The sequence below is a fragment of the Takifugu rubripes genome, chromosome 15 (assembly GCF_901000725.2).
Source record: "Takifugu rubripes chromosome 15, fTakRub1.2, whole genome shotgun sequence".
In the NCBI taxonomy this organism is placed as follows: domain Eukaryota; kingdom Metazoa; phylum Chordata; class Actinopteri; order Tetraodontiformes; family Tetraodontidae; genus Takifugu; species Takifugu rubripes.
In genome coordinates, this window is record NC_042299.1 from 14,061,552 (window position 1) to 14,088,672 (window position 27,121).

The 27,121-nt window shown below is 43.2% G+C and overlaps 5 protein-coding genes across 7 annotated transcripts; 3 read left to right on the top strand and 2 right to left on the bottom strand.

Moving 5' to 3' along the window:
• The first annotated feature begins 1,642 nt into the window (after positions 1-1,642).
• On the top strand, positions 1,643-5,754 carry cdc23 (CDC23 (cell division cycle 23, yeast, homolog)). The gene is made up of 16 exons (XM_003971153.3): positions 1,643-1,789; positions 2,302-2,374; positions 2,510-2,647; positions 2,761-2,803; positions 2,888-2,993; positions 3,137-3,269; positions 3,392-3,569; positions 3,651-3,748; positions 3,861-3,942; positions 4,050-4,203; positions 4,284-4,403; positions 4,480-4,555; positions 4,636-4,697; positions 4,802-4,880; positions 5,000-5,119; positions 5,197-5,754. The coding sequence occupies exons 1-16, from the start codon at positions 1,683-1,685 to the stop codon at positions 5,347-5,349; spliced, it is 1,722 nt and encodes a 573-aa protein (XP_003971202.2). The 5' UTR covers positions 1,643-1,682; the 3' UTR covers positions 5,350-5,754.
• A 197-nt stretch (positions 5,755-5,951) lies between these two features.
• On the bottom strand, positions 5,952-12,269 carry kif20a (kinesin family member 20A). Its single transcript, XM_003971267.3, has 19 exons — positions 12,099-12,269; positions 11,350-11,514; positions 11,102-11,227; positions 10,896-11,015; positions 10,185-10,323; positions 9,913-10,088; positions 9,592-9,691; positions 9,210-9,419; positions 9,011-9,122; positions 8,836-8,910; positions 8,621-8,761; positions 8,371-8,539; positions 8,110-8,262; positions 7,833-7,972; positions 7,643-7,745; positions 7,356-7,551; positions 7,196-7,287; positions 6,977-7,114; positions 5,952-6,665 (listed from the first exon to the last, which is right to left on the bottom strand). Exons 2-19 carry the CDS (start codon positions 11,506-11,508, stop codon positions 6,288-6,290), a joined length of 2,727 nt encoding a protein of 908 aa, XP_003971316.2. The 5' UTR covers positions 11,509-11,514; positions 12,099-12,269; the 3' UTR covers positions 5,952-6,287.
• A 505-nt stretch (positions 12,270-12,774) lies between these two features.
• On the bottom strand, positions 12,775-16,643 carry LOC101079981 (cationic amino acid transporter 2). Of its 2 annotated transcripts, XM_029848520.1 has the most exons (12): positions 16,568-16,643; positions 15,839-16,209; positions 15,609-15,764; positions 15,313-15,469; positions 15,084-15,217; positions 14,751-14,973; positions 14,539-14,675; positions 14,352-14,454; positions 14,006-14,139; positions 13,750-13,916; positions 13,511-13,619; positions 12,775-13,421 (listed from the first exon to the last, which is right to left on the bottom strand). In XM_029848520.1, exons 2-12 carry the CDS (start codon positions 16,206-16,208, stop codon positions 13,291-13,293), a joined length of 1,821 nt encoding a protein of 606 aa, XP_029704380.1. In that variant the 5' UTR covers position 16,209; positions 16,568-16,643; the 3' UTR covers positions 12,775-13,290. The 2 variants fall into 2 exon arrangements, with proteins under 2 accessions (XP_029704380.1, XP_029704381.1); XM_029848521.1 differs by lacking the exon at positions 16,568-16,643 and having other exon boundaries at positions 15,839-16,238.
• A 1,030-nt stretch (positions 16,644-17,673) lies between these two features.
• casr (calcium-sensing receptor) lies at positions 17,674-21,805 on the top strand. The gene is made up of 8 exons (XM_003971269.3): positions 17,674-17,726; positions 18,132-18,219; positions 18,306-18,617; positions 18,707-19,013; positions 19,083-19,922; positions 19,990-20,220; positions 20,355-20,478; positions 20,551-21,805. The coding sequence occupies exons 3-8, from the start codon at positions 18,430-18,432 to the stop codon at positions 21,681-21,683; spliced, it is 2,823 nt and encodes a 940-aa protein (XP_003971318.3). The 5' UTR covers positions 17,674-17,726; positions 18,132-18,219; positions 18,306-18,429; the 3' UTR covers positions 21,684-21,805.
• A 635-nt stretch (positions 21,806-22,440) lies between these two features.
• Positions 22,441-27,036, top strand: b4galt4 (UDP-Gal:betaGlcNAc beta 1,4- galactosyltransferase, polypeptide 4). 2 transcript variants are annotated; one of them, XM_003971270.3, is made up of 7 exons: positions 22,441-22,648; positions 23,492-23,941; positions 24,739-24,971; positions 25,095-25,282; positions 25,399-25,521; positions 25,621-25,725; positions 25,792-27,036. In XM_003971270.3, exons 2-7 carry the CDS (start codon positions 23,686-23,688, stop codon positions 25,919-25,921), a joined length of 1,035 nt encoding a protein of 344 aa, XP_003971319.1. In that variant the 5' UTR covers positions 22,441-22,648; positions 23,492-23,685; the 3' UTR covers positions 25,922-27,036. The 2 variants fall into 2 exon arrangements, with proteins under 2 accessions (XP_003971319.1, XP_029704382.1); XM_029848522.1 differs by lacking the exon at positions 22,441-22,648 and adding an exon at positions 22,669-23,359 and having other exon boundaries at positions 25,792-25,933.
• The last annotated feature ends 85 nt before the right edge of the window (positions 27,037-27,121 follow it).

Consider the following 27,121-nt stretch of genomic DNA (forward strand, 5'->3'; position numbering starts at 1 on the left):
AGAAAAACAAACAGGCATCTCTAAAACAACGAGACTTTACGGCAGACTCCACATATACATTCGGACACATGTCCACTATCAAATCCTGCAGGTACGCCGCAGTCACAAGGAGCGTCATGGAGTTGCAATGAGAGCTCTGGAATTCGTGTGGATATTGTGTTTTTATCGGGGGGGCAGACAGCCAGGCAGGTTCAATGAAAACAATGGATGTGGCGTACAGCCGCAGTGCTTTTAACCTGCTCACTGAGCCATGTGCTTGTCCTTGTAAACTCCAGCACTGCTTGATTACTTTGTCAGTCTTTTATCTGGCTTCTGCTCGGGAGAATAGGGAAACATGTCTGACAGAGAACATCTAACAGAAAACAGACAGGGGGGGAAGGTGCTGCATCCAAATGGAGCAAAGGAATACAATGGGCCTCAGCAGCATTTCTGCCAGGATGAATTTTGAGCCTAATTGTAAATAACATGACTAACAAGTGAGATTTATGCAGCATTTTTTTCCATTATGTTTCCTGATAAGAGTTAGTTGTGACGTGTTCAATGAATGTGCTCAAAAAGACATTACAATCTAAAAACCAGTGTATTTGAAAAATTATTCAACCCTCCATTTTTCCAAATCTTTCCTGTTATGTCCGAAGTTACAAGCCGAATGGCTGCAGTGGAGCATTTCTTTCTTGTTTTTCCTTCCTTCATTTGGTGAGTCTGGTTATGTACTGCCACCCCTTGGCCATATTGGATACAGCAGATTATTTGTTTAATTCCTAACCTTTCTGCTCATTTTAACTAAATAAGACTGATGGGTCTACAGATACAACCAAGATGTTATATGAAATCGACAAAATTGCTGAACAATCCAGACGCAGGCACCATCAGGCATCAATAAGCTCTGTGATCAAAAGAGGCTTTGTATTGTTGGCACAAAAGAATTGGCTTTCCTGTCAAGAACTTTTAGAGGACAATCATCCTTACCAAGCAAAACTCGAAGAACAAGTTTTAACCGTGATAAAAGCTAGTGGAACTTTTGTCCTGTGGATTCAAGTGCGAGTGTAATCTTTTGTAGTACACCTACCAGGTTTTTGTGGCTTGTTTTTCTTTGAGTCAGTAGTTTATTCTGTTTATCAAATATAGTTAGAAGTTTCTCTTCTAGTAATGGAAATGCATTGCTATATGTTTTGTTTTTTACCTATGACTGACTGGATTTTTATACGTCACAGTTGTAATGTTCCTACTTTATTTGTGTCTTTGACTCCTCTGTTTTTCTCCTGAAGGTCATGCCTAAGGGCCTCTACGGTCCAACCCCAAATGCTAAAATTGGATCTTGGGAGTTTCTCCGCTATTAGAAGGAGTCTGAGCTGGTGTACAAAGTGGTGGTTATGGTGAGGTAATAAAATAATAACATTTAATTTAGAGATACAATTCACAGATACAATTCACAATGAGACTGTTGCATTTATTTTTGTTGAGTTTAGAAACAACAAAGACTTCAGTCAGGTTCAAAGTGTTTCTTAGTGTATCTTAGTGATCTTTTACTTTAAATAATTTTGAATTCGTTTTCCTGAATAATATTAAGGAGCGCCTCCTCTATTCTAGACGCGACTGTTACCGGAAGCTACGTAATTTCAGGGGCTGGACTTCCTCTCTCGTCTTCCACCAATAGCGTGCTTGCTCAGCGCTATACAAAAATGGCGGCTCTCTGTAGTGAGTTTGGGGATTTAGTGCAAATAAAAAAACAGCTTATATCAGTAATATGTCTTTGCAAAGAAAGAGGACTTTTACACAGCGTCAAGTGGTGAGACTGAATAATATGCCATTACTGGCATAGTTCTTTACCCTGTTATCCTGTCTTAATACGCAAATACTCAGTGTTAGCCACGGTAGCAGTGTTGTTCACAAACCTCAGTAAAGTAATTTTCTAACGCCTGAGCCTTGGAAAGTTTCATTATTGTTGCAAACGCTTAAACATAACTATTTATTTGAAAACCCAGACTTGTGAAGAATTTGTGGGTGAGCAATATCGATTCCAGGCAATAGCGTTTTTGAAATGTAGGAAAACATGGGGTGTTGGTTCAAAATCATATGAGCTTGCCTGAATACATTAGTAGCAGCGATTCTTTAGAATTTAGTTGCAAAGTATTTCTGTTCCTAATTTTGTACTGTTAGGTATAAAATAAAAGGTATTAGAATGTAGATGCGTCGCAGAAACAGAATTCAGATATTTTATTCACGTGTAGTACTTATTGCGATTGTTATCTATCATATAAGCTGAACAATTTCTTTATTTATCATTATTCATCATTCTAGGGCTTCTGAATTAGCATTTGCTTTGGCACCTCTTCCAAAGGATGAATTACCTCCATCGCCGCCCTTTACTGAGGTCTGTATCCTGCAAGGTCCTGATTTAGTTTAAGTGTTAAATGCTTTTTTGTAATACTATTTTATTCTGTTATAGTTTGTTCTAGATGTTATAGTTTGTTATAAATGTTTTTCCTTTATATCTGTCCAATCACAGGAAGATGCTCAAGACCTGGATGCCCTTACACTGGCCAAATCCTACTTTGATCTGAAAGAATATGATCGGGCTGCGTATTTTCTGAAAGGCTGCTGCAGTCAGAAGTCTTATTTCTTATACATGTATTCTCGTTACCTGGTGAGTTTGTATTCATTACACACCTATACCTTAATCTTTGATTCTTTTTCAAGAAAAGGCAGCTTATGTTTGGGGAATATTTTAACAGCAAGGGTTTTTTTTTATTTTTTTAGTCAGGAGAGAAAAAGAAAGATGATGAAACTGTGGACAGCCTGGGTAAGGACTTGATTGTTTTTTTATTTACAGACCACCAAATTCATTTGTAATTCTTTGTCAGAATCATTCAATATTTGATTCTAGGTCCGTTGGAGAAGGGTCAGGTACGAAACGAAGCTTTACGGGAACTGAGGGTGGAGCTCAGTAAGAAGCACATCGCAGGAGAATTGGATGGCTTCACCTTATATCTGTAAGAACCATAACTTTAAATTAAATTCTCTCCTTCCCACCTATTTACAGGAGCCTGTCAGCCTGATTGTGACCCGTGTGTGTGTGTGTGCGCGCGCGCGCGTGTGTGTGTGTGTGTGTGTGTGTGTGTGTGTGTAAATGCAGGTATGGTGTGGTACTTCGAAAGCTTGATTTGATAAAGGAGGCAGTGGAGGTGTTTGTTGAGGCAATTCATGCCCTTCCTCTTCACTGGGGAGCCTGGCTGGAGCTTGGAAACCTTGTCACGAACAATGAAATGGTAAAAATAAAAGCCTTTTAGACAACATTCCAGGCAAAAAATGTGATCTGACAGTCGGCAATTTAAAGAGAAGATGATTTCAAGTAGTTGAGATGTTTTTCTCTCTTGGTCTTTATCCACAGTTGAAATCACTGTCTCTGCCAGACTGCTGGATCAAAGACTTCTTCATGGCTCACATGTACACAGAGTTACAAATGATCAAAGAAGCGCTGCAGAAATACCAGAACCTGATTGAAGCCGGCTTCTCTAAAAGTACTTATATCATCTCCCAGATTGCTGTTGCCTACCACAATATCAGAGGTGAGTTTTTCACCTTTTGAGAGATGTTTCGTCATCAGAAGAAAGACGCAGCGTTAAAACTTGTCCTCCATTTGATTTCAGATATTGACCAAGCTTTGGCTATGTTCAACGAGCTGAGGGATCGGGACCCCTACAGAATCGACAACATGGACACGTTCTCCAACCTGTTGTATGTCAAAGTGAGTTTGCTGTTCAAGCCGTACACTGTCCGGTTTGGTTTGTTGAGTTTGGTTAAAGCCTCTAAATCTAAAAGTCAAAAGATTAAGATGTTAATATTCTGCTGGGTTTTAGAGTATGAAGCCAGAGTTGAGCTACTTGGCCCACAACCTGGTGGAGATTGATAAGTACAGAGTGGAGACATGCTGCGTCATTGGTAAGTGTTAAAGTAAACAGATTAGCAGTTTTGTTGAGGGAACTTTTTAATCTCTTAATCTGAGCCTATTTATCGTATTTAAGTAATTTATCTTGTGTCACCCAAAGGAAACTATTACAGTTTACGCTCTCAGCACGAGAAGGCAGCGCTGTACTTCCAGCGGGCCCTCAAACTCAACCCTCGCTGCCTCGGTGCCTGGACCCTCATGGGCCACGAGTACATGGAGATGAAGAACACTTCAGCTGCCATACAAGCATACAGGTCGGCCTGAAACTGGAATCATCGCCCACTTTTAGGAGAGATTCGTCCATCAAGTGCATAAAGTTTTCTTTCTATTTCAGACATGCCATCGAGGTGAACAAGCGTGACTACCGAGCCTGGTATGGTCTGGGTCAAACATATGAGATCCTCAGAATGCCATTTTACTGTTTGTATTATTATCGGAAGGCTCACCAACTCCGGTATGTTGAACACTCGTTCTCCCAAACACAATACTGTAGCCTTGCAATGGTTGATGAAGTGGTCTTTGTTTTACAGACCCAATGACTCGCGTATGTTGGTCGCACTGGGTGAAAGCTATGAAAAGCTGTCACAACAAGCCGAAGCAAAGAAGGTAGGATACGCCTCTCAGTGAACTATTATTCCATTAGTCCCTTATAGTGAAGAGCTGATGGATGCTCCCTTCTTGTGCAGTGTTACTGGAGGGCATACTCTGTTGGAGATGTAGAGAAAATGGCTCTTCTCAAACTGGCAAAGTAAGTTGCCATAGGCATATAATCCATCTCCCTTTTTTGGCTTTTGGCTGTATGCTCAGCGGTGTTTGCATCATCCAGAGCTGTGAATTGTTCCTCTGTTTCAGACTCCATGAGCAGCTGAACGAGTCTGATGACGCCGCTCAGTGTTACATGCTTTACATACAGGACATCTTTTCCTGCGGGGTCAGTGCACGGCCGCCTCTTTTCATGACCAATCTGCAACTTGTGCACCGATCTGGAAACGGTTGAAGTAAAATGTTGGGAGTTTAATTCCATTTTTTTACAAGATGTTCTTATTTCAGGAGCAATTGGAGCACGCTGAGGTGAGCACAGCTCTGCGGTACCTGGGTCAGTACTATTTCAAAAACAAGCTCTACGACGAGGCGTCGCTCTGCGCTCAGCGATGTTGCGACTACAACGACGTAAGTGCGCCTGTGTTTTCCCATCGTCAGCTGATGCGGCGCCGTGGAAACGGTGCTAACTGTCTCTCTGTTTGTAGGCTCGAGAAGAGGGGAAAGCCCTGTTGAGGCAGATCTCGCAGGTTAGAGATCAAATTGAAACACCGTCCGCAGACCTGTTTGCACCGCTCTCCAACAACAACACTCCAGTCAGGAGGGTGTCTCCACTCAACCTCATCTCTTTTACACCCTGACGTCCACCTTTTCCTATTAACTTGCTGTAAAATGGACAGTTGTTTGCATCATGTAACATAGTGTGACTTTGTTTAAATGTGCTATCTGAAAGTTATGTTATTCAAAGTAAAAGTGCATATATTTGCTAAATAAGCAGTTTTTTTTATTATTAAAAATGATATAAATCAGCAGGATGTTTGGGTGCACAGCTGCTGAAACTTTACCTCCAGAGATCGACACAATCACATTTTAACATGACACCGGAACTGCCCTTGCATGTTATAATAATAAATCTTTATTTATACAGGAGTCAGTTAAGAACACAATTTGAAGACCTGTTGGCTAACAGGCTGTGTGCTTTTGATGCATGCTTTTATTTTAATCATACATGAAAATACAATTTGATTAAATGGTTTTTAATGGTGTGAGAGACTGATTTAACCCCGGTGTTAAATCTTCTTATTCAAATGGTCTGAAAATAACAGATGTGAAATTGAAAGGAGAGAATTAGACCAAAGTAGGGTAAAAGGACTACTATGGTTTCAATAATAGTCAATCCAGGTGGGATCGATTTGACCCCAGAGGACACGAGTGTATGGTAATCAGGAAGACATTACAACGGTTAAACATTTAAGATCTTTATTGTGAGAAACACAAACATATTTACAGTAAAGCCAAGTGAAAGAATTACAGACTTACAGAAGCACTTCAACCTCAATTCCCATAATTATAAAGATTAAATCGCAGCTTTTTTAACTCAACTGGAGTTGGAATAATTGAATAAACTGCACTTAAAAAGGCTGAATATATAAAGTAATATAAAATAAAAACTTTGGGGAGTATAGTGTTTTTGCAGAAAATTCACCTAACGATGGGCCTCGGTCTGGATCTGGACCTTGTGATGGTTCCGAACACCCCTCTTCTAAAAGAAGACTTTTCTGCTGAAGCTCCAGGGATCTTAGTACTTCCCCCTGAGGCTGCGAGGGGTGGAGGCAGGGCTGCTTGGGGGAGACGGCTGACGGGATCTCAAGATCCGTGTGTAGGGGGTGAGATTAGCCTCCTCCGCCAAACGACTGTTGTATTTCCGTGTAGGGGTGCGTGTAGGAAAGAGGGATGGGAAAAAGGGCCGTTTTAGTGGAGGCCGGTTCTCAGTGTTGCAGGGCACGGTGACGCCGCAGCCCCTTTTCTTGCACGAGCCGTAGGAAGGTGCTGGATCAGAACCGGTGGGGGGAAACTGGGGAGGAGCAGAGTCCATCTGGGCCAGGATCTCTGCTTTGCGCCTTAAATCAGCCTTTACAAGCATCAGGTTATTCTGCAGCTCCACCAAGATCTGATCCTAAGAAGAAGTCAGTCAATGAGGGTTAAACAAGGCCAGAGAGGGTGAAGGTGGGAGAGACACAAGTGAAGCTGGAACATGCGTTTGCAGGTATCTGCTAGTGCTGACTGTTAGGTAACTAGATTTAATCTTTAAGGCTGGCTGTGCACCAAAATTGTTAGTGGAGAAAGGAGAGGGGAAGAGAGAGCTTTTAAAATTACACTCACATTTAAGAATACATAGCTTTCAAAACAAAATGAGCAATGGTTAACTATTGCTTTATTTACCATCAAACTGGACACTTTGGGGGTAAACTATAAATGAACTTGTACCTGTTTGGCTAATGTCTCATCCGCAGCGGTCAGCGCATGTCTCAGCTTCTCTCCTCCTGTGTTGCGACAGCAGGCCCGCTCACCAGACTGCAGGTCCGTACCAAGTCGCTGCAGGTCCAAGCGCAGCTGGCGCAGGTTCTGTTGGACAAAAAATAAATCACTGTTAACGCACTCGCATAGGAGAAAGAATAGGGAGGTAAAAGCCGAGCGGTAACTGACCTTCTGTCCCTCCTCCAGCTTGCGGTCGGCGGAGCTGGTGTAAGTTCCAGCTAAACCAGGAACTTCCAGCTGCATTTTCAATTTTGTCACCTCTGCAATCAGAAGGCAGCCGTGAACACAGACCTCTCAACACGTTTGCCGTTTTAAAAACAACACGTACCCTCTGTTCTGGCCAGCAGCTCAGCGCGACACTGCTCCAGCTCCAGGTGAAGTCGGCCCTGTTCACTTTGAGTCAGGAGCCGCTGAGAACGTCGAGGACCTTCAGCATCGGCGTGTAGAACTGATGTCTGTACAGACTCGTCTTGCTTCTTTGTTTCAAGGGCAGCAGCCAAAGTTTGAATCTCCTGTTCCCTCTCCTAAAAGAAATGAAAATAAATTTTGCCTTGGGTCCCTTTTATTCAAAGTGTAATGGCTGGAAATAAGTTGCAATTTACAGCTAGCTCTCACCTTCAGCTCCTGGCTGTAGAAGTTCTTCAGATGTTTTTGGAGAATAGCTATTTTGTCCTCATATCGCTCTTCAATAATTGCCGTTTGTGCCTCCAAAGTCTCTCTGCCATATCAAAAAAAGACCTATTAATTCAAACTAATAGGTAGCTTAAAAACATCCGAGGAGCCAGTTTTCTTCGAGCACACACACCTGAAGCCGTTCTGCATGTCATTGATGACCTCCATCATCTCAGAAACAACCTGCTCCCTAACATTTGCCTCGAGAGCCTCTTTCTCTTCGCGCTGACGTTGCACCTCCCTCTTCAGGACATCGATGGCCTTCAGCAGAGCCTTGATAAAGACACATTAGGTTGATGAAGTGGGCCGTCAGTGGTCGCTGAGCTATCCCAAAACCCCGGACTCAACAAAAAGTTGATTCCAGAGCAAAGTCAAGCGCACATTTTCTGCTCACAGGACAGAACAGCTACCTCTGTATTTAACATGGTGATGTCTCCGTCTTCAACATCACTATCCTCTCCCTCTTCTTCCATCATTGTGCTTTCGTTAGCATGTGCTGCTGGCTCACGCAGCAGTGACAGGATGTACGCCACTCTGGTCTTTGTAGACGGTCCGTGGACCAGCTGAAATCATTTCAGGAAATTCTTATCTCGCTTTGGGTTCCACACCAACACAACACTTAAATATACCTGAGCCTCACAGGGCATGTTTAATGAAATGCTTTTTCTTACTTGTGTAGCAATAGCGGAGAATTTGAGGGCTTGGAGGGTCTCGTCATAGATGGAGGCACACGGATTGAGATTGACCACCATGCAGGAGACTCCTCGGCCACAAAAGTAACCTTGCAAGACCCGGGTCAGTTTACTGTCTCTGAAAGGCACCACTTGAGGCGGACGGCTCCTGGATGTTTTAGGAAGGTTTTTAAAGATACAGCTGGATTGTTCACCGACACAAGACATAAAGCATCAATGTCGTACATACTTATTCTGGTTGTGTCTCAGGGCAGTGATGCAGCGCCCCAGCGTTAAAAGGGAGGTGTTGATGTTGGTGGCCTCCTTCATCCTCTCACCACTACTCTGCTCTTTGCAGCGCTCTGACCCAGCCAGGTCACACACGGTCAGTCTAGACAAAAGCCAGCACAGGATCCCACATTATAGGAGCTCTCAGCTAAACAATGGCAGCAATAGTCCACTTACTCGCTGATGTGTATGGATGGTGATGAAAGCGTCTCTGGGTGGATGTGCAGGACACGGATGGAGAAAATACTGTGGCTGTTTGGGTGATAAATATATGTAGAGAGGTGGAGATGTCCCCAGTCAATTAAAATGAAGCAAGATCACAGGTTGAATAGAAGAAGCTGATGGGTCCTACCTACGGCTGGAGTTTTGGTTAAGGTGAGTGCTGGCGAAGCTCTGGTTACGACGTCCAGCTCTAATAATCCTCCAAGCCTCCTCAGCACTGCGCACTTGGATCCAAGCGAGGTCTGGCGGAACAAGAAAGAACTTATTGACTCTGAGAAGCAGCAGAAGCACATTTAAATGTATATTTTTCTTTAATAAATTCATTTTACCTTTCACATAGGGGTTTCCCTGCTTGTCATCACTCAGCCTCAGTGTGACCCTTTTTCTGGGCTGCAGTGAGGGTGAAATGTCCAATAGGTCGTACAAAAACTCATTGTAGATCTCATAGAAGGACACCCAGACAGAAAACTGAACTCCCTCCTGCAGATCTTCTCGGCTGTGAGAAAGACTGTCGGGCTCCAGACAAACGCTGTCAGGATCTGCAGACAGACAAACGCTGTCATTTACAGAAATAATTCAGCATGAGTAAGTTGCTAGAAAGTTATTTCAAATATCTACGAGTACTCTAATAAACCCTGAAGTGTACCCAGCTGCTGTTTGACAGTCTCTAAAACTGCACAGCTTAATTTGGAATATATCACTGTTATTCACCTTCAAACTGGGAGGCCATATTACTGATGGAGGACAGTCCTCCAATGCCGCTGTCCCAGGTGCTGGTGTTGCCGCCACGGCGACAACTTAGATTCTCATCCTGTAACAAGTAACAAATGAAAATCAGAACAAAAATCCACTTGAGGGAAGACACTTTGGCGTTTGTGATTCTGCGTCATGTTGTTCTATTCCCGTGTAGAAGAAAACTAACCACAGCAAATGGTGTGTTATTTAAAATGACATTTTAAAGAAATACAACTGTACAAAAATGATTTGGTGACAACAAACACTAGGACAGCACAAATAAACTGCATTATTCACCTCTTTGAGAAGAGAGTTTCTCCGGATTTCCTCTGCTCTGACCTCGCTTGCATCAAGCTGTCTCACATCCTGGCACATCACAGGCTTCACGTCCATGGCAGCATACAGACGACCCTGCAGCTTCCTGAACAGAGACACCAGGGCCCGAGGCAAGAGACCTGCCTCCTGTCCGCTGCCTGTAGATCAATGCATGTGATTAAAGATGTATGAAGCTACCTGAACAGCTTCAAATCTGGGCTCTAAATGAATATTCTAGAATCCAAAAGTCTTACCCTGAATGGTGTAAGTCTTTCCAGAATTGGTGACTCCATAAGTATACAAGAGTCTGTTTTCTCCTTGAAGCACGTCCTTCACCATCTCCTTCATGGTTAGCTCGTAGAACTGCTGCTGTGTGGTCTCCGGTCCAAAAATCTATGAAAGATGGATGATTGTATATTGAATTTAAAACATTGAGGGAATGATTTACTGCACCGTCCTGCCAACATTTACAATGTCAATCTACTGAGCTACTCCTCTCCTCTCCACCGACTAGATCAGTGATGTTATTTTTTGTGTAGTTTCTCTGCTTCTCCCCCTCTCTGTATCCATCTACAGGTATCGCTGCCTTTTAGCTTTATGCTGACCTGCGACTCAGTTGACCCACTCAACTTTTACACCAGCAGTTTGTTATAATTAAATGTATTTCCCTGATCTCTGCCTAGTCTCTCTTCTACCTGTCCTCCCCCCTCTCTACCCAGCCAGCCATCACCAGGAGGGTCCCCCTACATGAGACTGGTCCTGCTCAAGGTTTCTTCCTGTTAAAGGGGAGTTTTTCCTTGCCACTGTTGCTTGTTGGGGGTCAGGCCCTGGGATTCTGGAAAGTGCCTAGAAACAATCTTGATTCCTACAGATGCTATATAAACGAAGATTGGTCTGATTTGGTTTGAGCAATGACCATATAAATAGAATAGAAACACAACTGAAGGTGAGAGCGACCCACCCACCTTTGAGAAGCTGAACTTGTGCATGCTCGGGCCGATGCCGCGCTCCGCAGTTTTCATGTTCTGTGATTCTTTTGGAGCTTTGAGGAGCAGAGCTTCGTCATTTTGAACTGCCACACAACCCTAAAAGAAGGAATGTAAACCTCGTAGTATTAAGCCCTTTACTAGCAAGAGTAACCGAATACCCAGAGGAAGTCAAGCAATCATACCTGGTCTTCTCCTCGGCCTTTCTCCACCTCAGTAAGTGGTCGGATACGCACATATACCTTCACTCTTTCAGTGCTACCTTCATCACAGTTTCCGCGTGTCACCACAACAGGCTTAACTGGTGCTCTCTAGAAAATATTTAAGGATTACATTTACAGAATAATGCGCCATCACATGAAATCGATACAGTTCGCAATGAAAACTGGAAAGGACACGTGACAAAAGCTCCAAAATCCTTGGACTTTCTCACCAGTTCGGATTGACTGTTCAGGCCTGGGGAAATGACAGATATCTCAGGTAAACGAGGTCTGGAAGGCCCCCCATGTACTGCTGCTGTAGACTCAAATACAGCCATTTCCTCGTCCTCATCAAAGGTATATCCAGATGGGGAGGACAAAGACAGCGCCATGTTTACCTGTAAAATGCACAGAAAGTACACATTTCAAATCACCGTAAGCCACCAAAACACCACCTCGAAAATCCTTTTTCCACACAGGATATAGATTGAAAGCACGTGTAAATATATGTTTAAAAGGGGCGTGGTAAAAGAAAACGTCACACACAGAAGCCATTATAGAAGTCAAACAGGAAAGTTATTTCACAATCCACGCGTCGTTTTTGAACGTTGCATTTTTGGTGCAGAAGAAAAACGTATTTGAAATAATTTTACAAACCCACAGGTAAAAATCGTGTAGACTGAATTTCAATATAGATTCACCTAGATCTCGTGTAGTACGTTGTTAGCTACCGTAGCTAACATAGTAGAATACAGAAACACACACAAACGAGGCTGTGTAAAGACTTCACATAATGCTAAAAAAGCTGGCTGGGACTTGAGTGTACATGAACCCCTTTAGAAAAGAAAACTTTTACACTTATTCTCAATAAATTGCTTCAACTTTACTGCATACAAGGATCACCAGTCACTTTTTCATTGCAGGTGTTTGTCGATTGTTGTCTATCATCCAAACAGATTTTTTTAATATTAATTCCACTGACCTCGTATGTCGAACGCGTGTAGTACCTTTTCTTCTACAAATTCGTGCGTAAATCGTCTTAATTCAGATGACCTGTGTGCTGATGGAGCGTTGAGGATCGAAACCCGATGGCTCCCACCTGACACTGTCCTCCGACCGCTGCTATTCTGACTCTCAGCTGATTTTTACCCGACAGCGTTTTATTTTTGAACAATGCGCTTCCGCCGCAGGACGGCTCACCGATTGGCTGAAAATGGTGACGTCACTGATGACGAAGACCAGGTTCCGTGCTCTCTGATTGGTTAGAATGGTGCTACACGGTGCGCAATTTAACGGAATCCTCATAAACAAAGTCGTCTTTCATTGGTTCCTACCAATTTTTCCTTTCTTTTTTTTTTTTTTTAAAAAAACCCCAAAATATTAAATGTTATTTCTACAAGCCCATATTGTGACCAATAAATTCTTTGATTACAACAAGCGTATGATTAGAGAATAGTTAAAGATTTAAATTTCTAATTTTTGCTTAAAACAAGAACTAACAGGATCCAAGGCTTATAGTCATTATGTACGCAATATACATTGCTCATTGACAAGCTTTGGATCACTGGTAATTAAAGATAGCAAAACAACAGTTAAGGTGAGCAAAAGAGATATTTAAATCTATATCATCCATAATATGAAACACAAGATCTCGATGATTATACATAAATGAAATGTGCCATACAAGAACAAGGCCCATTTTTTCTTGCAAAAAATGTTTGTATACGACCAACATGTAATGTGTGAGTTGGCAATATTTCTCAAAGTAAACATGCAACTATGTGGTACTTCATTAATATAATAAGAATGCAAATTAAAAGGATCCTATTGCTTTGGGTGTTCACATTTTTTTTACTAATATGAAATATTAAACCAACATGTCAGTATTCATTGTAAAAGCAAGGAAAACCACAATAATTACAAATAATATATTTTTTTGTGCAGAACAACTAAGTTGTATAGATACATAACACATATTAAAGCAAATTTGGAAACATTTTCATTAATTTCATTAAAATATAATGAAACAATAAAAATACAAGTCTTAATGAAACAAGCTGCTTAAATAAATTCTGTAAAAAAAAAATTATAAAATGCATTTATCAATTTTTATTTGCTTGACAATTGCACAAAAAAAATACACATATCAACAAACCATGAGTCTACAAGAGCCACTATAAACCAGACTCACAGTTTTGCTCCATGGTGGAGGCGATGCTATTAACATTAGCATGACTTTGTGAACTGTGGAACCTTTGTTTCTGCACACTGTGATGAATCCCATAACAGAAGTAGATGAGCAAACCTGTTCAGAGAAAAGTTTTGCTGTCTCTTGTTTTATTTACACACCATTAAAATTTGAATTTGTGTGTCATAGGTTTATTTTTAACGTACCTAAAGCCATCCACACCGCATAGCGGATCCATGTGTCTGATCCAAGTTGCACCATTAAATAGACATTAAAAAATGTGCTGAAAATAGGAAGTAATGGCACAAAGGGAACCTGAAAATGCAGAATTATGATCAAAGTGAAGAAATGTGCTTTATGGTACAAGATTTCAGACATCAATGGTTCAAAATATGTATTTTTCTCCCATAAAACCAGCCATTAACTAATGTAGTGTGATACTTGCCATAAATGCAGCTTTAGCTGTATTCTGTGGTTGTCTCCAGATGAGCGCCACACCAATACACACAATTAGCACAATCAGAGAGGCACAAAGTAAATTCCACCACCTGAAGGCCTGCAGGGAGCCAGCAGCTCTTGATATGAAGAGGCTCAGGCCGATGACTAAAAAGACTGTGATAAGAAAAAATGCAGAATTTCAACTCCAATGTAAGCAATGGAAATCATCTGTATTCAAACTGGTATTTTAGGATGTCACTTACTAATAAAAACAGAAGAGACAGACACATTTTTTGATGTACGTGTGGTGGCTTGTAAAGGGGGATATAGTAATTCTGTAACTGAAAAGGATCGTGTTTTAGTCAAACCAGGATCCTCAATGACCTCTGCTTGGTACCTGTAAAATAAAATAAATATATGGATGAACATATCGTTTGAATGTGCAAAACCATAGATGCCTTAATATGAGATGTTCATTAGGTTTTGTCCATTTTGAATTTGTGATGAAATCCTCTTTTAATGCCCTCCTCTTTAAAGCATCTCATCATTATTAAAGTATTTTACCAGGTAAAATGAATGTATTATCATTGAAAATGCGAGGACTCTTACCTTAATATGAGGATACAAATGGCAACAAGGGTGTAGGCAAAGAGGGTTCCAATTGACATCATGTCAACCAGAGCTCTAAGGTCAAACAATAGTGCCATAATAGCTGAAAAGACACAGACATACATATATGGTTTAGACATGTACCGTCGGCTTAAAGGCTTTGTGAGTTTACCTGCCTATAGTTTACCTGCAACAACTCCAGAGACCAGAGTGGCTGTGACAGGACTTTGTCTGCTGCTTATTTTACTGAGCGGTCTGAAGAAAAGTCCATCCCTGGCCATGGCGAAGAGAACACGGGGCATTGGGAACATTGATCCCAGCAGGCTGTGAAAAGAAAAGCAAATAATAAAATAACTAATCAAAGACCACAAAAAGTTTGGTTTGTGTGTGTTTTTCAACCTTGTTGACAATGCACAGAGGGATCCAACAGCAACGACATATTTCGCAGGGCCCCAACCAATGTATGTAAAGGCCACGGGCAGAGGGCTGTGAACACTGAGCAAATGGTACGGCATCATGAGGGTAAGGGCAGCAGACACGCCGAAATAAGCCAGGAAGCAGATCAGGAGTGATACAACAATTCCAACAGGGATTGATTTCTGAGGGTTCTGGACTTCCTCTCCTGAAGAAAAACACATTTTTAAATAATTCAGTGTCATGTGTTCGACGTTTTGCTCCACCACTGTACCTGTTTGAAGGTTTACAGAAGTTAATATCTGTCAGTGAAATTACCGGTTGTGGCAATACAGTCAAATCCAACAAATGCATAAAAGCATGTGGCTGCCCCAGCCAAGGTTCCCTCGAAACCGAAGGGGAAAAAACCTCCACTGCCGTGTGCCAAAGTTTCATTAAGTGATGTCTGGTTCCTGTGAACAGATGTTGACCCTTAGAAGCTCAATGACGATTAGCAAACGTATTGAGAAATTTCATTCTTGCAGAAAATAGTTTTAGAAAAGTGCACTTGTATTGGTCCAGTAGTGAATCTTCAGTGATGCACCAGTTGCTGAGGTTGCCCTTAATGATGCCAGAGAGGACAACAAACAGCAAAACGAGGATGTTAACCGCTGTGAAAATCTTACTGACAATGGCTGACTCTTTAACGCCAAATGCAAGGATCCCTAAAAATGAAAGAAAGAATTTTTGAAACAAAAGAAATTCTATACTATGAAGAAGAAAGCAGATTCTACGGATGAGTCTCATCTACAGCAAACATGACCTAAAAACAGGTGAAGGACTGATTATATGGAATAAACTTGCCTGTCAACAGCATTATGAGCCCTGCAGCAAAGAAGTCTGGGTAAGGAGCAAATCCAGGAACATTCATGGCAGCATGTTTGCCCAAAAAATTGCCAATAACATTTCCAATCATATCATCAAAGGTCCCACTCCAGGCTCTGGCAACACTTGAGGTTCCTATAGGAGACACAAATGTAACGGTTTCCTCTCAGAAGATGGCTAAAAATAGGGTGAACGCTCCTCACTGGTACCTATGACATACGACAGCAGTAAGTTCCAGCCGGTGATAAAAGCCCATATCTCTCCCACTGTGACATAGCTGTAGAGATAGGCAGAGCCAGTCTTTGGAACACGAGCTCCAAATTCAGCGTAGCAAAGGCCCGCAAAGATGGAGGCCACCGCGGCTATCAGGAAAGCAATCATGATACTGGGCCCGGCCACAGTTCTGGCCACCTCTCCAGAGAGCACGTACACGCCAGCACCGAGCGTGCTGCCCACCCCCAGAGCTACCAGGTCGATGGTGGTCAGGCATCGACGAAAGTTGGACTCTTCCCCTTCAGGCTCCAGAGGTTTCCTCCGGGTCAGACTCTGCAGAAGGGCCGCTGTTTTCCCCGAGGTCATCCTGTAAACGAAGCCATTTGGCTGCTTTTAGTACTTTGAGTTGTGATTAATAATGTAAAAAAAATCCTGAGACACAATATATATATTTTTTTAAATTTGCTTTGCATTCTATGATTAAGTGTTTCATCTCTGGTGACGATATCAACAAATCCCCCTGGTTATTTTCCCACCTTGTGATTTACTTCTGTTACATCCTCTGTTTATCATCCACAATCTACAATAAATGCTCTTATTTACCATCACAGCAAGAAAGAATAGATACAGATAAATAAATATATGCATACAGTAAATATCTCCAAATAAAATGGTTTCACATGAGAACTTCTCACTTATAGCAGATTTAGGAGAGACGGTTTTACCTTTTCAGCTGCTGCCGTGCGTTACTGTGCGATCAGAATCCGGCCTCCATCTGTGAGGATAAATCCATTCACAGTGAACGTCTCATGGCGCAACATTCTTGGACACGTTCTGTTACATTTCAGGTGTAGATGCCATTTCTGGAAACCACTGAATGACTGACGCTTGAGGTCTCATCAGAAATAATGTATAATATGTATAATAAAGGACACAATGTAGTTACTTTTAACCATCTATCTTAGGCATCTTTAGTGGCCTGAACAGTAAATGACAAAATGATTTATTTGAACCCATCTGATCATATGATCAATGTTTCCAACTGTGCTAATATGGACACTGAAAATCTGACTGCTGCTCCTGATCAAACAGGTCAAAGCCATCTTTATTTAGAAAGGGGCGCTTCCGCCTTTCAGCAGTAATAAGTAAATTTGCAGTGCATTTCAGTCCTTTAGGATCTCTGTGCCTGACATCTTAGGGACAAAGCCTTGGGTTGGGCCTGGAGTGAGTCAACATGTTGTAAACCGGAGTGTTTTTACTGGAAACTTCTGCTCAGCAACAAATCAGTCGCTTGCCCATCGGAGCAGAAGGGGAGAGGGAATTGTTTGTGGAACATAATGTGCGATCCAATGCTTCCAGGGGTTTGTGGAGTCCCACCGGAGTCTTTGTGGCCAAAAACTGTGAAAACTGTTAATTTGAGATCTTCTGGAAAATAACTCTTAGGACCAAAGGAACCAACATTAAAAACAATATCAACAATGTGAAACTTGTTCTAAAAGTGATGTATATTAAATAATGGGCACATAAACCATTATGCTAATCAAAATAAAGACACGGTGTGTGGTGTGTTGGTGTGTTCAACGACGTATCAAAATACGTCATTGAACACACCATACATTTTAAAAGGAACTAAATGGATGAATACATGTTTATTTTGTCATTAATGAGGCACCTGGACGAATCTCTTTCTCTGCCACTTCAGTTTGGAGGTTATTTTAGGAGTGAACAGTGAGTGGTCTTCATTAGCTGAAGGAAATGGACTACCCCTCTCTGTTAATGATTCAACAGCAGAATGGGGCTCAGGAAGCTGGCACCATGAGCCAGTGAATTCATTCAACACTGGATATTTGGGGAAGAGGCCTAAACATCTCTGTAGACCCACAGGTGAAAGAAGTTCAGCTGGTGAGTCTGGTCCTCAACAACCTTTCATGCTTTAGACTGTTAAGGGTTCTTTTAAAATGCATAAAGTGCTCATTCTGCGCAATTGAGTGACATTTTCTTTACTTATTTGGACACTTTCAAGGAAACATTTGTTGAAAAAAAACCATAAGAATTTAGTTTGGGATATTAAATGTGTTTTCTGTTACCTCCTTGCTCCTCAGTGAGGGGTGTACACAGCCGTTACACAGCTCTGCTCCAGCATTTTTCCAGCCGTATTTGGCAGATGCAGGTTTGATGCAAAGATGGCAGGGTTGAGTGGCCACAGCCACGGTTCTTTCAGGAAGGAAGGTCAACCGAGTGTGACTTTACTTTAAACTCATGTAAATCCTCTCTCTCTTTTGGTTGAAGCAGTGTGACTATTACCGTGGGCTGAGATATTAAAAAATAATCTCAGGAGAGTTTCGTTTCCAGAGGAAACCGAACTTCTTAAACGCAGGTAGGTTGCAAGCGTCATATTTCACAGTGGAATCAAAGGCAAGAAAACGGGTCATTTCAAGAGAAATTTGTCCTCCTTTCTCCCAGTCGCAGCAGGAAAAACATGAGTCTCCTGAAAAAATGCAGCAGGCAGACTGATGGGACAAGATAAGAGGGACCGTATCACCTTAAAAAAAATATTTTTCCAAAAAAATCCATTAGAAAGGGCAGGATGGTGCGACTGGTGCTGCATTATCTCATACTTCTGGGGTCCGGTTATGTCATTTCAACATATGGGCCTAATCAGAGAGCACAGATGACTGGCGATATTCTGCTGGGAGGACTTTTCCCCATACACTTTGGCATTTCTTCCAAAGACGAAAACCTCGCTGCCCGACCGGAATCCACAAAGTGTGTCAGGTAAAACTCAGCACTTCATATGTAACTGCATGTAAATGCTTAAATCACGTGTCAGCACTGTTGAGCACTTTCAAACCTTCTTTCCGCAGGTTCAATTTCCGTGGTTTCCGCTGGCTGCAGGCCATGGTTTTCGCCATCGAGGAGATCAACAACAGCAGCAGCCTCCTGCCCAACATCACCCTCGGCTACAGGATCTTCGACACGTGCAACACGGTTTCAAAAGCCCTGGAGGCTACGCTGAGCTTCGTGGCCCAAAACAAGATCGACTCCCTGAATTTGGATGAATTTTGCAACTGCACGGATCACATCCCGGCAACCATCGCGGTGGTGGGAGCGGCAGGGTCTGCGGTCTCTACGGCAGTCGCAAACCTGCTGAGTCTCTTTTATATTCCTCAGGTGAGTGACGGAATTATCTTTACACTCCAGTTAAAACCTTAAAGTCACCGCAATCCTCTATCACACCAGATCAGCTATGCGTCCTCCAGCCGCTTGCTGAGCAACAAGAATCAATACAAGTCCTTCATGAGAACCATCCCTACAGATGAGCACCAGGCCACAGCCATGGCCGACGTCATCGAGTACTTCCAGTGGAACTGGGTCATTGCCGTGGCCTCTGATGACGATTATGGGCGGCCTGGGATAGAAAAGTTTGAGAAGGAGATGGAAGAGCGAGACATTTGCATCCATCTGAACGAACTCATCTCTCAGTACTTCGAGGACTGTGAAATCAAAGCTCTCGTGGACAGAATTGAAAACTCCACAGCCAAAGTCATCGTTGTGTTTGCCAGCGGCCCTGATATCGAGCCTCTGATCAAAGAAATGGTGAGGAGGAACATCACCGATCGGATCTGGTTAGCCAGTGAAGCGTGGGCAAGCTCCTCCCTCATCGCTAAACCAGAATATCTCGATGTTGTGGAGGGCACAATCGGCTTTGTTTTGAAAGCAGGGAACATACCTGGTTTCAGGGAGTTCTTACAGCAGGTCCAGCCAAAGAGAGGCAGCCACAACGAATTTGTCAGGGAGTTTTGGGAGGAAACCTTCAACTGTTACCTGGAGGACAGCCCGAGACTGCAAGAAAGTGAGAATGGTAGCGACAGTTTCAGGCCGCTTTGCACCAGCGAGGAAGACATCACGAGTGTGGAGACCCCGTACCTCGACCACACACACCTCCGTATCTCCTACAATGTCTATGTTGCAGTTTACTCCATCGCTCACGCCCTCCAGGACATACTCTCCTGCACTCCTGGACATGGACTCTTTGCTAACAACTCTTGCGCGGATATAAAGAAAATGGAAGCATGGCAGGTAAAAACTGCTCTTTTGCCCACAATGTTCTACTTTGTCAGCCTCAAAGGGTCAAATGTGTTTGCAGGTCCTGAAGCAGCTCAGACATTTGAACTACACCAACAGCATGGGGGAAAAGGTTCATTTTGATGAGAACGCAGACATGGAAGCAAACTACACCATCATAAACTGGCACCGGTCTGCTGAGGACGGCTCGGTGGCGTTCAGGGAGGTGGGCTACTACCACATGCACGCCAGGCGGGGAGCCAAACTGCTCATTGATAACACAAAGATGATGTGGAATGCATACAGTTCAGAGGTCAGTCATCTTCAGGGCAATTTCCTGTTTGTCCTGATGTACAGTGTCTCTGTTCCTGACATCATTTACGTGCCAGGGACACCAAATGTGGTGTCATGTGAGCATCTAAGGGTTTGCATCTGTTGTCCTTTAAGGTGCCGTTTTCTAACTGCAGCGAGGACTGCGAACCTGGGACGAGGAAGGGCATCATTGACAGCATGCCCACGTGCTGCTTTGAATGTACCGAGTGCTCAGACGGCGAGTACAGCGATCATAAAGGTAGTAGCGTTTGTTTACTGCTTCCTGTTACTGTCCACGAACACTCAGGTAATCCTCACATGCGTGTTTCAGACGCCAGCATTTGCACCAAGTGTCCAAACAACTCCTGGTCCAGTGGGAACCACACCTTCTGCTTTCTGAAGGAAATTGAGTTCCTGGCCTGGTCAGAACCCTTTGGGATCGCTTTGGCCATCTGCGCGGTCCTGGGGGTTCTCCTGACGGCATTTGTGATGGGAGTCTTTGTCAGATTTCGCAACACTCCGATCGTGAAGGCCTCAAACCGAGAACTGTCCTACGTCCTCTTGTTGTCACTCATCTGCTGTTTTTCCAGCTCACTCATCTTCATCGGGGAGCCCCAAGACTGGACCTGCCGTTTACGCCAGCCTGCCTTCGGGATCAGTTTTGTCCTTTGCATCTCCTGCATCCTCGTGAAAACCAACAGGGTTCTTTTGGTGTTTGAAGCCAAGATCCCCACCAGCATCCATCGTAAATGGTGGGGCCTGAACCTGCAGTTCCTCCTGGTGTTTCTGTGCACCTTCGTTCAGGTCATGATATGTGTGGTCTGGCTTTACAACGCCCCCCCCTCCAGCTACAGGAATCATGACATCGATGAGATCATTTTCATCACCTGTAATGAGGGATCCGTGATGGCGCTCGGGTTTCTCATTGGCTACACGTGCTTACTAGCGGCCATATGCTTCTTCTTTGCGTTTAAGTCAAGGAAACTTCCCGAAAACTTCACGGAGGCCAAGTTCATCACTTTCTGCATGCTCATCTTCTTTATTGTTTGGATTTCTTTTATCCCTGCGTACTTCAGTACTTACGGCAAGTTTGTTTCAGCAGTAGAGGCCATTGCCATCCTGGCATCCAGCTACGGGATGCTAGCTTGTATTTTCTTTAATAAGGTCTACATCATCCTGTTCAAACCCTGTAGGAACACCATAGAAGAGGTCAGGTGCAGCACCGCGGCCCACGCTTTCAGAGTGGCCGCCAAAGCTACATTAAAACACAGAACCACTGTGAGGAAAAAGTCGAACAGCATCGGCTCTACCGCCTCCACTCCATCATCATCAATTAGCCTGAAGACCAACAGCAACGACTGCGACTCCGCCTCAGGGAGGCATAGGCCGAGGGTGAGCTTCGGCAGCGGAACTGTCATGCTGTCCTTGAGCTTTGAGGAGTCCAGGAGGAGCTCTCTGATGTGACACACAAACCAGTTTCATCCACCCGTCCTTTCAGCCTCTAATCCATCTGTCCACCCTTCTAATTACCTTGATTATTAACCTGCTTAATAAAGATTTTGTACTATTAAAACCTGTTAAACTCATAAGTTAAAAAGTGTCTTCCTTCAATAATTAACCTCCTCCTCATCCACCTACATATTATTATTGACGCTGTTATTTCGACAGCAACATGAACCAACAAGAGAGAACTCAAATTCCTGCCTTCAAATGCTTTCAGAGAAAGATTGACAGCTCGCTCGTCGCACATCTCCCACTTCTGAGAATACTCTTTCCCTCACACCGCTGAGCTATTTCAGAAATGACTGACACCACACACTCATGTTCTCCCCAGGCCAAAGAAACTTGGGAGGCATTTTGAATGCAAAATTCCTATATATCCGTCTCTCTAAATGGTCTTAACACAGGATCATTTGTAAGATACTGCTGGGCCATTCCGGGCAATGAAGGGACCTAAAAAGAAGGGAAAAGTTCATGTGTGGCCTCCTGCATTGCTCAACAGATCACATGCTGAGACAGGGTCATGGCTCAACTACTGCATTCTGGGGAGCAGCTGGACAATCACTTCCCACTGTGGGCAAAACCATCAATGTGCATAAAATATCTGTACTCTCTTGCACGTGGAACACTAATCTTTGAATCCCACCAGGACGTCTAAAACATCAGCTTCCTCTTTAAACCGCTTTCAAAATAAAGGCAAATTAGTGGACCCTAAAAGTGAGGCTGCTAAATTCAGTGAAACCAATACTAACAAAATGCATGTTCCATATAAATAATACAATGTTTCTTTTTAATTGGTTGATGTGGGGGGGAAAATCGTTGTTATTTGCAGTAATGTTTATTTTCTTCACGGTTTTGGGGTGGGGGTGTTGTCGGTGCACATCACGCAGAATTGTGTTGACCATCGTCTCCTTGCGGGCTGGCGAGAGGTAAGATGCACAAACCGCTCCTCCAGGTCAGGACAGTATTTACTCTACCCGAAAGAATGTCGCCATATAGGCCGTATGTGGCCATCACGTCGGAAGGCTGATAAACGGGACATTTTAACGCACCGACCTCCATGACGGCGCGCCGACATTCTTCAGCTAGCTCTGTTGTTAGCATCCGAACAGCTAGCGCAGACGTGGATTTAAATAACGCGTATCATCATTATTGTTCACCTACAGATGGTCGGCAAAAAGTATCAACGGCGGTATTAGTCGAGCCAAGGTGCCGCAGGCAGCGGAAAGCTGGGATCTGACCTTATGTTTGAAAAGATACCGATAATTTGGTATAGATTACAGGGATGCTTCATGCTAACTGGTGTTGATGTTGGCCGCCTCCACGCAGATGTGGGGGGCAAAAGCTAGACTTTACAAAGTTTTAAAAGTCTTTTTGTTGTGTGTGGAGACATAGACAAACTAGTTATGGTTCTCTGTTCGGAGCCAGTTATTCAAATGTTGAATTGCGATTCTGAAATCGGATACTTTTCAAAATATATTTATATATTGGGGTAAATATCAGTCAGTCAACGCTTAATTATATAGAAAAGTCAGTCAAATGGTAGCTTATCTATTGTTATCGTTGTTGGGTTCAGTGTTGTAAAGTTGCTGAGTTTGTCATTTAAAAAGAGCCGTTCCCAAAAATGAAAACGAGCAAAGGTGAGTTGTGTTTATGTTGTTGTATTTGATGAAACCTGATTTTAAGACCTGTCCGGGCTGACCCTGCAGGGTGTGGCTCTCCCTGCAGGCATGGGATTACCTGACATCTTTCCTCTCCATATCACTGTACAGCTGGAGTTTTCCCTTCACCTGGGCTTTGAGATTCCAGCCATGGATTTCCACCGAAACCACTGATTCCCAATGCCGTTCAGCAGCATGTTTCATCACCGTGGGAACGCTGGTTACAGCCCAGACGTTTGTTAAAACGCCACCCCTGGAAAAGTCTTAATGTAACAGAAGACCGTCGGCTTTGACGTCACGCAGACATGGGCGTCTGCTCGCCCGTGTGCAAGGGTTTGCGGAGGGCCAAGTATCTTGTGCTGCTCCTCGTTTCTCTGTCGGTGCTGGTGTGGGTCGGAACGTTCTCAGGGGAGGTGGTGAAATCGTTCCAGGTTTCCCACGCCACGACTCAGACTCTGGTCAAAGGAGACAGCCTGGCAGATAAGCTGTGGACGGTGGTACCTGATCCCACTCAGACGGAACCGCCAAAGGAAGAATGCCCCCAGGAGTCGCCCTTGTTGCGTAAGTGCACTGATCAGAAATAAGTTGTGCGTTTGATCGCTGGGGTTCGTCAGCCGAGAGAGACACGTGAATGTTGCAGGGTGCACCTGTGGCTTTCTAAAAAAAAAAGATGTTCGCTCTGGCCGGATGTGTTGGGGAAGGTTACTGTAGTTTGAAGAACTTTTCAAGTTTTATTGTTCTAATAACACCTTGGATGCATTGATTGACACTGTTGTTGCACTGTAGTGTGTATTTATGCCACTTTAATTACACTCTGTGAATAGTTAACTTACTTTCTTTTATGCTGTTAGACAGACGTACTGTTAAACTTTGTTATACAAGAAGCTGCAAGTTAATAAATAGCAACCTGGCAGGAGAGAGGATAAACAGGGGTTTGAGTCCGTTAATCTGTGATGACCAAAGTTTGCATTTCAGCGACAAATGTGCAGGTTGACACGGTCCAAAAGCAGGCAAACATCTCCCTTACAGTGGAAATGTAACAAGGAAATGATTATTCCTCCCAAGAGCCTTTTGTTTGTTCTGCGTCTCCATAGAAACTCGGAGGGGCAACATGAAAGCGTTGATTGTACAGACAAACAGCGAAAACCCAGTTTTAGACAGAAGTAAAGAGTTGATTTGCTTCCCTCTGTATTATCATGCTGAGGGTTCAGAGTTGCCTCCTCCACCATGACTGCTGTCGCGTAGTCTTTGTATCTGACGTGACAGTCAGAAATGGTCCCACGTGACGCACTTCCTGTTTTATAAACCATGAAACCTGATCGTCATGGCTCTCGTTTTCATTTGTTTCCTCCGTGTAGAGGGAGCCCTGAAGCTGTCCTTTGAGCCCTCTTTGAAACTCCAGGACGTGGAGAGGGAAAACAAAGGCGTGGCGAAGGGTGTGTACAAGCCCCCAGACTGCATCGCGAGGGAGAGCGTGGCGATTCTCATCCCCCACCGCAGCAGAGAGCGGCACCTCCTCTACCTGATGCACCACCTGCACCCCTTCCTGCAGAGGCAGCAGCTACATTATGCCATTTATGTCATCCAGCAGGTAGGGCTTCCTCTCACGCACACAGGTTTTTCCTGCATACAGATGATTTAATATCAAAAATCTGCAAAATGATGTGTTGCATTGAAGCCCAAAGATATTTACCACCATCTTTTGTTCTGAAAGGCTGGTGATGCAACGTTTAACCGTGCAAAGTTGCTAAATGTCGGCTATTTAGAAGCCCTGAAAGACTACAACTGGGACTGTTTCATCTTCCACGATGTGGACCTGGTCCCTGAAAATGATCGCAATCTGTACAGATGCGACAACCAGCCCAAACACTTAGTGGTTGGCCGGAACGCCACAGGATACAAGTAAGTTCTGCCGACGAAGCAAGTGTGTTTTATAAGCTTAATCCTTTTTTTGTGCGACCAGATGAGAATCTTCTGTGTTTGAAGCGCACTGTTTCGTTTTTTTTTTCTCTTCACAGGCTGCGTTACAAAGGTTATTTTGGAGGAGTCACGGCACTGACCAGAGACCAGTTTCGCCAAGTAAATGGGTTTTCCAACACTTACTGGGGCTGGGGAGGGGAAGACGATGACCTGCGCATCAGGTGAATCCAACAAAATGAAGAAAAGTAACCTTGTGTATAAAAAGATGTTGAATAACATAAGATAAATTAAATCATCCCCTCGCACGCATCTTGTCTCAGGGTTCAGATGCAGAAGATGGAGATTGTGCGTCCGCCTGCTGATGTGGCTCGCTACACCATGGTGTTTCACAAGCGGGACGCCGGCAACGAGGTCAACAAAGACAGGTGAGGAGGTCTTAAACGCCGCAGGGGGACGGAAGCATCTGTGAGACGGTTTCTCCTCTTTTTCAGGATGAAGCTGTTGGTGCAAACGTCCCAAGTGTGGAGAAAGGACGGACTGAACAGCTGCTCCTACGAGACTCTGTCGGTGGAGAGGAAGCCTCTTTATGTGAACGTTACCGTGGATATCGGGAAGCCGTAGAGTTGAGATATCAGACTACATAAATATTACTGCCGCTAAACCACTTTTATATATTTTATAGAAAAACGGGAAAAAGTCCTCATGTGTGCGAGAAAATATATTACCCATTCAAAATGCACATGGCTGATAATATACATATTAAATATAGCTGTTTGCTATTGTAGTTGGCATTTTTGCACTTTTTTTTTTTTAGATATTATGTGGCCTTTATTTGTTTATATTACCAGCCTGCAAAACCGAAGCGAGTGATTTGCTTTGGTTAAATGCGGTCCTATAAACAAACCTCGTCTCCACCATATATCGTGTGTGCAACACTCCTGTGTGCCAACAGTCGTCTCATTTTTTCAGATTCTGCTCCAGGGTTCAGCAGGAGGCACTGAATAATGGAGTCACCCTCAGATTCGTGGCTCCTGTTAGTGCAGGACAGTTTACGCCTCATGAGCCGAGTGGATGTAAATGAAGTCAACCTTATTTAGGGCCCGTCAGGACTATTAACAGCGACTGGTACATGGAGATTAGTCTTATTGGAAATGTTCACCAAGCCTGCTTATCAGTTTAAACCAAAACCCTCCCATCACCCTGCTGGAGGGAGACAGAGCAATAATAATAATATATATAATATTTAATTGAAATGGCGATGCTGGTGATAATTTATTGATGATTAAGTGTCCCGAGACACAGATGATGGATCAAATAGAGATGCAACTTTTGTTTTTGATTTTATTTTTTTTTCCTTCACATGTGTCAAATGATCTGCTGTGAAAAGTCCACTTATTTCAGTTTTAAAGACAAAGCCTTGAATGATTCAGGCTTTTGGCTGATAAATTTTACAGTTTTGAAATGTAAGTTATGATGATATTGTGTTTTTCTATTAAAGGCCTTAAACTGAATGTTGTGGGTGGTGTCAGCCAGGATGGACCTTAACTTCCTGTGATACTACAGCAGATCCCTGGTGCTATATATAATATGTTATTGGAATAAAAATGTTGTAGCTTTTTCAGATCAACACTTGTGAACACATTTCGGTCCAAGAAAATCTATATCTTCAATTTTGCATGTAAATAATGGTTGGAGAGTTACTGGTAATAGTACAATAAAAATTTTGTGACATCCTTGATGGTCTTTAAATCAAACTTGTCACACCTTGTCAGCAGCTACATTCTTTATATATATATATATATATGTGTGTGTGTGTGTGTG

Excerpts from the sequence above, each read along its gene's own strand:
- cdc23 (XM_003971153.3), top strand. The coding sequence starts at position 1,683 with ATGGCGGCTCTCTGTAGTGAGTTTGGGGATTTAGTGCAAATAAAAAAA. Across the intron at positions 1,790-2,301 it reads CTTTTACACAGCGTCAAGTG|GGCTTCTGAATTAGCATTTG; the intron begins GTGAGACTGAAT and ends TCATCATTCTAG. Across the intron at positions 4,881-4,999 it reads AGGACATCTTTTCCTGCGGG|GAGCAATTGGAGCACGCTGA; the intron begins GTCAGTGCACGG and ends TTCTTATTTCAG.
- kif20a (XM_003971267.3), bottom strand. The coding sequence starts at position 11,508 with ATGGCGCTGTCTTTGTCCTCCCCATCTGGATATACCTTTGATGAGGAC. Across the intron at positions 9,692-9,912 it reads GAAACTCTCTTCTCAAAGAG|GATGAGAATCTAAGTTGTCG; the intron begins GTGAATAATGCA and ends TACTTGTTACAG. Across the intron at positions 6,666-6,976 it reads ATGAGACATTAGCCAAACAG|GATCAGATCTTGGTGGAGCT; the intron begins GTACAAGTTCAT and ends ACTTCTTCTTAG.
- LOC101079981 (XM_029848520.1), bottom strand. The coding sequence starts at position 16,208 with ATGACCTCGGGGAAAACAGCGGCCCTTCTGCAGAGTCTGACCCGGAGG. Across the intron at positions 14,676-14,750 it reads CTCTGTGCATTGTCAACAAG|CCTGCTGGGATCAATGTTCC; the intron begins GTTGAAAAACAC and ends TTCTTTTCACAG. Across the intron at positions 13,422-13,510 it reads TGCGGTGTGGATGGCTTTAG|GTTTGCTCATCTACTTCTGT; the intron begins GTACGTTAAAAA and ends TTCTCTGAACAG.
- casr (XM_003971269.3), top strand. The coding sequence starts at position 18,430 with ATGGTGCGACTGGTGCTGCATTATCTCATACTTCTGGGGTCCGGTTAT. Across the intron at positions 18,618-18,706 it reads GAATCCACAAAGTGTGTCAG|GTTCAATTTCCGTGGTTTCC; the intron begins GTAAAACTCAGC and ends TTCTTTCCGCAG. Across the intron at positions 20,479-20,550 it reads CGAGTACAGCGATCATAAAG|ACGCCAGCATTTGCACCAAG; the intron begins GTAGTAGCGTTT and ends TGCGTGTTTCAG.
- b4galt4 (XM_003971270.3), top strand. The coding sequence starts at position 23,686 with ATGGGCGTCTGCTCGCCCGTGTGCAAGGGTTTGCGGAGGGCCAAGTAT. Across the intron at positions 24,972-25,094 it reads CCATTTATGTCATCCAGCAG|GCTGGTGATGCAACGTTTAA; the intron begins GTAGGGCTTCCT and ends TTGTTCTGAAAG. Across the intron at positions 25,726-25,791 it reads AACGAGGTCAACAAAGACAG|GATGAAGCTGTTGGTGCAAA; the intron begins GTGAGGAGGTCT and ends CCTCTTTTTCAG.